Source organism: Lycorma delicatula, chromosome 1, assembly GCF_047948215.1.
Source record: "Lycorma delicatula isolate Av1 chromosome 1, ASM4794821v1, whole genome shotgun sequence".
Classification (NCBI taxonomy): domain Eukaryota; kingdom Metazoa; phylum Arthropoda; class Insecta; order Hemiptera; family Fulgoridae; genus Lycorma; species Lycorma delicatula.
This window is the reverse complement of record NC_134455.1, coordinates 7,014,164-7,027,032: the sequence shown is the minus strand read 5'-3', so window position 1 is coordinate 7,027,032 and position 12,869 is coordinate 7,014,164. Positions and strand designations below refer to the sequence as shown.

The 12,869-nt window shown below is 29.2% G+C and overlaps 1 protein-coding gene across 1 annotated transcript in view; it reads right to left on the bottom strand.

Annotated features, from left to right (window-relative positions):
* Positions 1-11,106: 11,106 nt before the first annotated feature.
* The window catches only part of AGO3 (Argonaute 3), a 140,164-nt gene continuing 138,401 nt past the window's right edge, over positions 11,107-12,869 (bottom strand). Inside the window, exon 17 of the mRNA XM_075362583.1 lies at positions 11,107-12,739. Within this exon, the coding sequence (XP_075218698.1) occupies positions 12,653-12,739 (87 nt within the window). The 3' untranslated portion in view covers positions 11,107-12,652. The remainder of the gene's footprint in view (positions 12,740-12,869) is intronic.

Sequence of the window (12,869 nt, the reverse complement as noted above, 5' to 3'; positions counted from 1 at the left end):
AGATAAGAATAACAATACATATTAAACAAAGGAATTATGCTACAATCTAGTTTTAATGCACAACAAATGGTACATTTATGAAATATAGATCAAATATTTAAATTTCTAATCAATTATCAAATCACCTCTTCAACAAATAAAATAAGAAAATCAACAGAGGTAAAAAATATAAAAAAATAAAACTATTACTTTAAAAACTGATCTAATTAACAAGAGTTAACACATTCAGTAATGCTCAAATTAATCGGAACTAGCAAAATTATGTATTATGTTTTGCTAAATGTAACCTCAAGACCAGTTATCACCCTGTTAGCATTTTTTTGTGCAGCTTTTTTTATTAATTTATGTTATAAACACTTACAAGAAAGCACTATGAAAATGGCTGAGGAACACAAAAGCCAATGAGACAAATAATGTAGTAAACATTATTGAAACATCTTCAATGGGCCACAACGTAAAAAAGATTAGAAAATCAAGCCATGGAAGAAGATAATTTTTAAGTAGTCAATGTGAAATCTAGGACGATACAGTAAACTAATATATAAAATTCAAATTAAGTTACTTTTGCTCATACTCCAAAAATTTCACACAAAAGGATGCTTTGTAATATTTTACAGGCCAGGACCACTAGTTCAGTAAAAAAGATGATGAGATCTGACAAACTTGTTTTGGAGAAAAATAGTTCCACTCATGTAAGAATAGTTTCCAGCCGACTATAGAAATCTCCAGTATCTTTCACCTACCAAAAAAATTGATGAAGATTTTACTGTTGTAAGAGAAATATGCTTCCTTGGCCTAAGAACTCACCAACTTAAAACCATGTTTAATTAATAAGCAATATTTAACCAAAGACTTTCCAAGCAAGACTACATAACAAAAACAACTGCGATTAATTCAGTGGTATGATTCTGAAATAATGAACTAAGAAACATGAAAAAAATGGTTGAATCAGTGCAGTCTATCTCTTAACATCGATGAAAGTCAAGAAATAATAAAGAAAAAGGGGGGATCAATTGTTAAAATTTATGATACGATTTTTTACTAATAAATCATAAAAAAATAAATGCTTTTCATTAAATGTTCCAATTAATTTGAATGGTACTGCAGTTATATAAAGGAATAATCTCAAATAAACAGTGTTTAAAAAATGAAGCAACCTTATGGAAGAATGTTTCCTTCTGTTTTTGCTGGTTTAATTGAGGAAGGAATAGGTTACACAGTGCAGTATAGCTGGTAGTACGTATGACCTTGGGTGGTCATCTACTTTTCCATCACTACCCACCAGACATGTCAGTGCAGTTTCAACCTTCTTGCTGACATAGTGTTTTTGCTTACCTTCTGATTACCATTGTACTCCATGTGACCAATTACATAATAACCCAATCTCAATTTTAGAAATCAGTTACTTTCAATTTTTCGTTATTTTTGTATAAATAGTTGTATTTGTATTGAAAATATCAGAATATGATCAGGAACAGATACGGGAGTGGTTGGAAGAAGCCGAAATTGTGTAATTGGTGTTGAAGACCCCATATGAAGTTGAGAAAAATTTTGTTGAAGAAACACTTTAGGATAGTGACACTGAGAACGCTCATAAGGTAGCTCAAAATATAGAAATAGAAGAAGAAAGTATTCTTTTGAAGAAGAGCAAAGTCCTCAGTCTCATCTTGATAGACATGAGTTCTATATTGGTAGGCAAAAAAGTCCTGGTATTTAGAACTCCAGGTGCCACCTACATCATGAACACCATGTTTCAATATTACACTTTATTTTCATAAGCCTGGACCACAAGGTGATGCTAAGTGTGAAAACCTCTATTCAGTCATTTTTTTGTTTGATTGATGATACAGCAAATTGTAGAATGGATAAACATATACACTGAGAAAATAAAGAACAAATTTATATGGGAAACGGATGCAAAACCTACTGATGAGGTGGGGATAAAATCTCTGTTGGGCAGTTTGTATCTTATTGTGATTCTGAAGTCCAACTAACGAAATGTTTTTGATTTGTGGAACAATAGCCATGGTACTGGATGTGAGGCAATATATGCCACTATGAGTGATCATCAGTTTAGATTTTTAATGGGTTGTCTGACTGAATGATAGAGAACAACGCCACACAAAGATAGCGAACTGCTCTGAAACAAGTGTTTGAAAAATTTGTTTTAAATTCTGAGAAGTCATTCAGGCCTACTGGTTATTTGACCATAAACGAGCAGCTTGTGGCTTTCTGTGGCAGGTGTTCTTTTCAGTAGTACATGCCAAAAAAGCTGGAAAAATTTGGCATAAAGGTCTGTGCTCTTATCTGCATCCAACTTTTATACCACTAAGTTAAAAGTACAAGTGGGCAAACAGCCACAGGGCCGTTTTCAGTGAGCACTGTGACAAAATGTCACTTTGTAGAACCAGTTATTGGCGAACATAACAGCCGACAAAAAAACTCTTAAAAGAGAAATCACTGTCATATATAAGAACTTTGAAACAAAACAAGCCTGAGATTCCAGCAAGTTTCCTGCTTGATAAAGATAGGGAGTCCAAATCAACAATAATACAAAACATGGTGTTGATATTTTGGATAAAATGTATAGGCATTAAGACAAGTCAAGAAACTCCTGTAGGTAGCCAATGACATTATTTTTTCACATAATGAATATAGCAGGAGTAAACGCTTTAAACATTTTTAGAGCAAATAAAAATTACACTGAAGTCAGTGCAAAGAGTTTCTGCAGGATTTGGCGTTTGACTTGTTAAGCCAGCGATACACCGGCATATAACTTTGGAATTGATATCAAAGAAGATCAAATTTAGAGGTAAACCTGTGCTTGGACTCAAAAGTTTCACCAGCTCTACCAAAAATTGCAGACTTGGGAAGGTGTTTTCTTCATGGACAGAGCTCATAACAAATCGACCAGGAAGATGTACAGCGAGTGCTATAATTGGGTTTGTCCATACCACCAACAAAGTATGGGTATAAATTGTTTAAGTAAAAATTCTTCCCAATAAGTTATCAGATATGTTTATGATGACAAGAGTTTTTTGTCACTTATTTTGTGTTGTAAATGTGTAATATGTATTACCATAAGTTTTATTTTTTAGTAAATTCTATCATCTACAACTTAAATATTTCAAACTTACATAAAAATTGACAGCAAAGTGTTTTTCGTCATAATCTGTATTTTTATTGTAAATACAAGGTGTGGCTATTAAATAATGAGACTAATGCGGCTACAGAAGAACTGCACAAGCGCCAAATTCATATGACTCAACAGCTGTGTAGCATGAAGCCTTCTCTTTCGATTGTTGCCACTCCAGTTTCTGCAGACGTATTGGTCTGGCTGTGGCCTTTGTTTGGATAACATCTGTTTTTTGTTTTGCCAAAAAAATGAAATGACAAGTGTTTTTATTACAGTAAAGAATTATTGTGAAATTTCATATGAAACTTGGAAAAACCGTTACTGATACTTATCTTTTATGAAAAAAAATATATGGCAATGAATGTTTATCTGTGCACGAGTTTTTAAGTGGTTTAAGCATTTCCAAGATAGCCAAGATGTTGAAGATGATGTTTGCCTGAGTCACTCTTCCATGTCAAAAACAGATAAAAATATTGAAAAAATTGGTAGTTCATCCAATCTGACCGCCAGTTAACTATTCTTGTCTTTATTCAAAGTCCTTGCTGAACTTCGTAAAAAATAAGAAAAAATGACCTGAATTGTGGAAGAACAAGTTATGGGTTCTTCATCACAACAACACATCAGTTCATACTGCATTGTCTGTCAAGATGTTTCTAGCCAAGTATAACATCCCAGTTAGGCCATCCACCTTACTCACCTGATCACCATGTGACTTTTATCTGTTCCCCAAGGTTCAAATCTGCATTAGAGGGTATAAAATTTCAGACCATTGAAGCTGTGAAAGAAAAAGCACGCGTCATGAAAGAGCTCACAGAAGAGGACTTCAAGCACTGTTTCGAACAATAGAAAATTAACATAGAGTGTTGTAGACCTTGAGGAGGGGGTGTATATTGAAGGGGATAATAACTAAATATATATAAATTTAAAATGAAATATTTTACAGCATTAGTCTCGTTATTTAATAGCCACACCTCTTTTGTAAAAGTCTTTGTAATTTATTTTTGCTTCTAAATATGTAATATGTATTATTTTGTGTTCTAAATATTTAACCAATTTTGGAGTTTACAAGAAAAATTGTTTTCTAAAAACCATAAGTTTTGTTTTTTGCTAATAACAATTATAATTTTCAATATAAGTAGTTGAGTTAAATTAAAATTTGTGTTTTACACAACCCCAACTCCAATAAGTTCATTAAAAAAAAAATCCTCATGGATTACAATAGTACACTCTGCGCAACCACTGCAGTGTTAAAGATGCATTCGTGGACCCCTTGGTCTCCTAACTTTTTCTTGTGGAAATATATTAAGGATGCTGCTTACTAAACTCATCCTCACACCATTCTTGAATTGCAGAGTGAAACTGAATGATATGTCACTGCAATTCCTCAACAAACATCACAATATATGTTAAGAGTGTGCAATGTCGTATTCAATAATGTGAATTGTATAATGGAAGCCACTTTCATCAACTATTGTAATAACTTACTCATTTTCCCATAAGATTGCATCACTTTTTGAACACCTCTACTTCTTTTACAACGGTATAATTTCTTTACTATAGAAACTATCTGTACTAAAACTTTTTATCATAAACTATTTACAATAAAATAGTTCTTTTATGCTACATAAATTAATCTTTATGATTAAAAATGCAATAAGAACAAATTAATTATAAAAATCAATCAACTGTAATCTTAAATGCAATTTATGGGTTGGTTTATTTTATTAACTATCCTTTAACTGCATTAATGGCTCAGCTAGTAAATATAAGCTAATATGTATAAAGGTTCTAGATTTTGATTTCCAGCATAGATAACTTTTTTCATAAGTAACAATTATTATCAGTTCCGGGAAGTCTAGATCGAAAAAAAAATGATTGATTTTTTGTTTTTTTAGGTTCAAAATTTAGTTTGAATCTCCTCTCTGCCAATGATACCAAATTAAGTTTCTACAAACAGAATTATTTTTATGAATTTTTTTGTTATAAAATATAGAAAATTCTTAGGTAATGGCGACTCTAAACCATATTAAATGTCATTCAAAATAAACCTTATGGGATACTGAAATTAAAAAGTTAGCCTGTTTAAAGCACGAGAAAAGAGAATGGGATTAGATTTAGAGATCTCAAATCAAACATAAGATTATCAGATGGAAAAAATATGCTACCGATGCTGTTATACTGTAATTACAGAAGTATTATGGCCTGGCCATAAGATAATAATGGTAGTGTTTTAGCCATGCAGAAAGCTATTTGGGCTGAAATCACGTATCATCTAATAACTGTACTCCACCACTGCTGGAACGTGAACGTGGTGTAAATACAATCAGGCATCCACCACTGCTGGAACGTGGTGTAAATACAATCAGGCATAAAACAAATGAATTTTACAACCATAAGGTGAATTTTCACATTCCAAAAATTATGAATGAGATTTTACCTGTTTTTAAATATCTTTCAGACCCCCATTACTAGGAAAATGCATCAAGGAAAGGGTGGAGAATCCTATAGCATATATCTCGAATACTTAATTCTGTTTATTCAGCTTTTATAAATCTTAAAAAATAATAGTCAAAATTTTTTATTACTGAAACTTTGGTACCAAAATATATTTTTTTTAAATTTTGCACAAAATTCAGTTTTACATACACACACACAAAGCTGTAAAAATTTTGAATTCTAATTTAATATACAAATAAAAGCTCTACACTTATTTGTTTGTTGGAAAAAGGTAGAAACACGACTGGTCACAAAAAAGATGAATTAACCTTGAGTAAGAGATCTAGACTGCCCTTAAATTACAGAGTATTCAGAATGATTTTAAAACAAATCAATCTGAAAACACAAAATTTTAAAACAGGAGCATAAGAAGTTGTAAGACACTTCTTATTTTATTTACATTTGAAGACACATACATATGAAAGTATACATCAATAATAATATTCTTTAATAGAACAAAAAAAAGTACGTTATATCAAAAACATGAAACTACTTCATTTTATTTTTCTATACATTACATATAATCTAATGAATTCTTTTACAAAATAAATTAAACTAAAAAGAATAAATAAATAAATGAAACAAAGAATATATTCAAACAGGAATGCAAAGAATCATATAAATAGAAATGGAGGTTCTATAATTCATTAATGAAAAATACAAAACTGACATTAAAATGACACTTTTGACAACTTTTATGCAACAACTGTTGAACACATACGACAAAAAAGTAGTTCTTTTCACATTAACAATAAAAAACAATATAATTAAATGTGATAATTTAGTGTAGATTTTCTTGATAAAGAAAACTGTTATTTCAATTACACCAGAAAATGAAAATAAAATAATAAAAATCATTTAAATATGAATACAGCAAAATTTAGTAAAGTAAAATATTTTACAGCACCAAATTTTTAATGTAAATGCAATGCGACTAATTTAATAGGACAACATTTATATCTAACAAGACATTGTTCTGTTTGAAATGTGATAAGTATTTGACAGCAATTAATTTTGAACTGGATATAAAAGAATAATGTGTCAACATAATTTATAAAATAACTGATTAAGGAAACTTAAATAGTTTGATACTGAAAGCTCTATCTCTATAAGAAAAATAATACTTTTAACAGAACATCCATGAATCGGTCAAAAAAAAGCTGGAATATGGTAACATAGAATATTATAAATTAAAAGACATAAATTTTTAATTAATTTATGACCCGAACAAAAATCAATTTAACTGAAGTTATCAGGTCTGAGCATATTCTATTAATGTACAACATTAAGTGTGTTCCAACAGGAAGTATGATGAATAGTAGTTCAAAGAAATATCAACAAAACCAACAATAAAAAAATATTCAAAGAAAATTAGAAGAATATGAGAAATATATTAATTTTACACCATATCATATATATTACTGTATATAACATTTAAAAAAATATATTTTATCACACAAAAACATTCATGTTTTTTAATACGCATCCCATTTACTCTAATTTCCCCTGGGATTTCTATTTGTTTCAAAAAGTCAGGTTTGTGCTTATGGAGAGCCTAGCACAAAGGATATAAAGCACAAGAGAGATAAAGGAACATCACAGCCCTGGACATCAGCATTTTAAGCTGTTTTGTGTGAACTAGAAATTTTTACGAGATTAAAAATATTATATCAGTCTCGTAACTTCATTGAGAACACAAGGTATCATAAAATGCCTTGGTGGTATCCCTGATTTATTATAAAATGAATAACAATAACTAGCGCTAATATGTATGTTAATTATATTTTTGGTATTTATATATATATACTCAGTAGCATGCAAATTAATCTACACAGGAAATATTTGTTTATTTCTTTGTTCTGGGTACACTGCTTGATCATATACATTCTTCAAGTTGTCTGTGTAACATGAGGTTATTGTTCTTGGGCAATTTAGCAATTTTCATGTTACAAATAATATTTGTGAAAGTTTACTTCATTTTTTATTTCAAAATCATATTTTTGTACTTTTTTGCATCTACCCAAGAAAACATTCGATAATTATTTCTCTTTCTAAATATACCAAGATGACACAATGACAAATAAGAGTGCGGTGTTGGACAAGGGATAGTTTAATGATATTTTTAAATAATTTAAAGAAACCGGTTCTTTTTTACCTCAAAGCAAAAGGGAAATGTGGCTGTAAAAAAGAACTACTCCAACATTAATGAGAAAAAGTAAACTTGATACAAAATTATCTGCTGTGAACTTAAGTCGAGAATTAGCAGCCAGTTAGCAAAACAGCTCCTCATAATACATTTCATTATCTGAACCATGGACATTGAACCAGCAACAAAGAGACCCAGAGTTGATCTGAATGAGAGTCAAAAGTATAAGGTATGGGGGACCTTAGCTACCACATATCTGAGAATATGCCACACATATGGAATTGAAATTGGCATATTTAATTTAAGAACTGATTATCAAATAACCAGCCTGATCTCCATTGTCATAACACCTTAAGACAAGAGATGAACAAATCAGGAGGATTAACAGATAAGACCAAAGACAAAGAGGTTATGATTCAAGGAAAACCACTCAGGGTTGAGGAGTTTATGTTAAAGTCAGCAGCAGCATGCTTTGGATTAACATAGCCAGTGGAACAGATTTACACATGACATCTGTTAGATGCAGACTTCTTGCAGCTGGACATTAAGTTTATTGGCCACCTAAAAAGCAGCTTTTAACACCAGCAATGTGAAAAAAAAGGCTCTTGTAGGCCAATACACAAGTTAACTGGACGAAAGAAGACTGGAAAGATGTTATGTTTTCTGACAAGTCACATTTTTATGTTCAGGGGCATGTTGTTCAGTAACAACATTACTACATTAGAAAAACATCAGATAAAAATACAAGAGTAGCTTATTTCCAACACTCAGTTAAAATCTAAAAAAAAAAAAGAAGATTTTGGGGTTATTTTGACATTTGAAGGTTCTTGTTCATTATTTCTAGTAGATGGTATGTTGAAAAATTATGGCTTATCAAGTTTCTGAAGGAATGTGACAACTTCAAAACAAATTCCCAAAAGGAAATGTAGTGTTCAAACAAGATTCGGTGCCATGCCATACTGCCAAAGTTGAAAACTTTTTCAAAAAACAAATATTAAGTGCACCTGTAGCCTGGCAACCAACCCCCTAGAGACTTAAACCCAATTGAAAAATCTTTGGGCAATACTAAAAGAAATAATGTCGGTATAGTTTCACGATAAAGAAATAAAAAAGAATTGTCCAGAACAGTTGTTGAATCGACGCCTAATCGTTTACGTTAAGTGACTACGAAGAATAAAGAAGGATAATTTCTAGATATTCACAAACTGTAAAGGTAGAGTTTGTTTCTGAATAAAATTACTTTTTATTAAATAACACACCTATTTATGGATTAATTTGCATGCTACTATATATTAATCCGATCAACCCAGGTACAGAATTAATAAATTAATACAGGATGACACCTACCTAATTCCAATCCAAGCAACAGCTCTTTCGCGAGTATCTTGCATCATCAGTTGCTCTACATAATTTTTCAAATTGTTCGTTGCAAATTACACATTAAAATTAAAAACCCTATACTATACATGAGATTTAAAATTGTTAAAAGATCCTTTTTCAATTAAATCAAAACAGATACAAAACTAAATTTTTTTTTTAAATTTAAAATAAAAATAAAAACAGAAAGTTTTATAGTTTCATTTCTGTTTTATTTAATTGGAAAAATATCTTTTAACAATTTTAAATCTCATGTATAGTATAGGGTTTTTAATTTTAATGTGTAATTTGCAATAAACGATTTGAAAAATTATAGAGTAGCTGATGATACGTGGTACTCATGAAAGCACTGTTGCTTGGATTATGGAATAAGGTAGGTGTCATACTATTTTATTTTATTTTATTAATTTTGTACTTGGGTTGATCTGGATTAATATAATTTGTATAGTGCATGAGAATATGATTCCTGAAAGGAACAATTTAAAAAAAAATATATATATATAAAATTTTATTAATTATAATATTAAAAGTAATAACACTTTCTTGCTTACAAAGAAGCTTGTGCATGGGAATATTAAATTTATAGCATATGAAAAACAACATGCCTGACCAGAATTCGAATTCAGGACCTCGGATGAAAGACCAAGATGCTACCTACCACTCTGTCATGGAGATATTTAATAAAATACATTTACAACTCTATTTAATCCCGAAATATGTAATATTAAAAGTAAAAAACATAAATATAAACGCTAAAAATACAATCAATAATATTCAATTATAGAGAATAAAACAAGAAATAAAAAATGCACATTATAAAAAAAAATGCAATTAATTTAGATATCTACTCAACCCAATTACAGATTTTAACTTTGATGGGAAATACAATTTTTAAATATATTCATAAAAACATCCACATCAACATTAAAGAATTAGAGCAGAAAATATTAATATACCTTAAGAAGAAAATTAATAATCTATTGATAAGAAACAATACAAAAAACAAATTTAATAATGATAAACATGATTTAAATTTGTAAACAATTATAATCAAATCGTTTAAGTATTGTCACACACTATTATACCATGGTATATAAAGGAGGTTTTATTTTAGATGACAAAATATGATATGCTGATATTTTATGTGCAATTTGTAATTTTAACTGCTCATTAATTATTTTGAAAACACTCCAGTTGAGCAAGTGTTCTTACTTTTGATTGACTGTATCTGGTAGTGTTGACATAATTAATTAAATTTTATATACACACTCACAAACTAAAAATACACATCCGGTAGAAATGGATGGGAAATTACTTGTTTGGTAAAGGCTGCATTCACATATTTCATTATGAGCTTTTAAACAAAGAACATGAAGGGGCCACCTCTTATTAACTTCCTGCCTTTGGGAGACAATGCAGCATCACACAGTGCCAACCCAGAGTGACATTCACCTCATATATATATAAATTTATTTATTTAACATTTAACTTCCTAAACGTCCTACATATAAATAATGATTGTTTCAAGATACACATATTTATGGCATGGGAGCCAATTTTTTTTTCACTTTCTATAATAAAAAAGGAAACAACCTTCTCCTTACGTAATCAGAACATACAGAAAAAAAAAACGGCTTATCAAAACATCTATACTTTTATCACATTGACATAATTAACTGCCATATATATATATATATATATATATATATATATATATATATAATATATGGTGTGTGTGTGTGGTACCTAAGTGTAGCACTAATGCATATATGTATTATAGTTAATATTTAATTTAACAGTTAACTTAATTTTTGTAAATGTTTACTATTAATTAATATGAAAAAAAAAATATATATATATATTATAGAACCTTGATAATTTGTCAAGCTTGATAGCTGATAATGTTTTATTACTTATTGATGAAATATCTAAAAAGGATGGTCATTGACTTTAAAGCAAATAAATAATATCGACTTTATAATTATTATATATATATATATATATACACAATCATCAATTTAATTTTATTTTGGTAAGATAAATAACAAGGTCATACCGGTGACTTCTTTTAATAAAAAAAAGAAGAAAAAAAAGACAATTCCTTGACAATATCCTTAATCAACATATACAGAACAAAATAAACCCTGCAAACAATATTCATTTCCACTTTCTCTAATCTTGTTAACCTTATTTGGTCTTATTCCAATCAATGAATTGAAAACACAGTGCTAAAAATAACCAATATATGGTAGTTATAGAAATTTAGATTTTTTATGACCTTAAAATTAAATGTTGCTTTTCTACAATCAATCACTAATCTAGTATTAACCGACAGTACTTATTAACAAAACCTTGGTCAATACTAGGATAGAGATGTTAAAATCTGAAATGAAATATTTTGAATATTTTTAAGCAAAATCAAATTTCTGTGAAAATTAAATTTCAGAGGGCAATGAAGAACATAAATTATAACACTATTGATGCTTGGCAAAGTATTCCACAGACTCCGTGTAACTAAGCTAGAGTATGTTGTGGTCCAAGAAAAAAAATTGATAATTATGCTACAGTAAGATCATAACAAGATGATCACCTGAATTGAAAGATATTTATGATAATAATATCTGGTTCTAAAAACATAACACATGAAAACAAACATAATGCTCTAAAACAGACAAAAATATTTAAGATATATAAAATTACACAATGAAGGAATTACGTTTTATGTAATAAATTAAAAAGTACAACTCAGAAAAATTGAAAAAGAATATGGGCTCAATATAATTTACATAATATTTCTAGCAGTACAAAGAAATTTAAATGACTTTATAATCATTCTGCTTTAAGAAACGAATTCTATATTTATATTTTCTTCATCTCTATAATTGTAAAAAAAAATCTGCAAGACTAAAGGATACCTGGTTCAACCTTATTTGATAAGGACTTGTTTATTTGTAAGACTTTGTTCATGAAGAGACCATGAACATGTGTTACATTCTAAATTCACTAGCCAAAAAAAATATGTTGTTAATTGGAAATCGCAGAGATTGTTTTATAACGCTACTTAAGATTTCTTAGTTATTTTTCTTTGTTCTTTTTTTAATTAAGTTAACAAAATAATTATTTCTGAATTAGTAATGAATCAGCTTACATTATTTCTGTACAGTTGTAAACTATTTAGTTTATCATAAAATTATAACACTTCATTATAATAAAAGAATGTAGAAATAATATAAGTATAAACACTTCGTTAACAGTTCGTTCATTAACAATATCACAGCTATTTTTATTATATTAATCATGGCCTATCAAATTTTCAAGGTTCTATTGCACATAAAAATATTTTCTTTTGATTCAGACATTTTTAACAATACGTTCCTTTTTGTATAAAAATTACAAATTATGATGTAGTTAACACTTATGGACAACACAATCTATGTCTGAAGTTCAGCATATGAATTGCTATTAAAACCATGATGTAAGTAATAACTGTCAAATGTTTACAAAAAGAACAGTTTGTCACTTAATAAATCACTATGCTTTCTCTTCACATTTTGCCCAATGAGTTGTGCCAGTTTATGAGCATACTGAAAAAAATAAAATGTCCAATAAACTACAATTTACATATTTCACTGGAATTATACTGTATTATTATTATTCACTAAAATGTATAACATTGTATAACACTCAATAATCACATTTTAAAAATGTGATTCT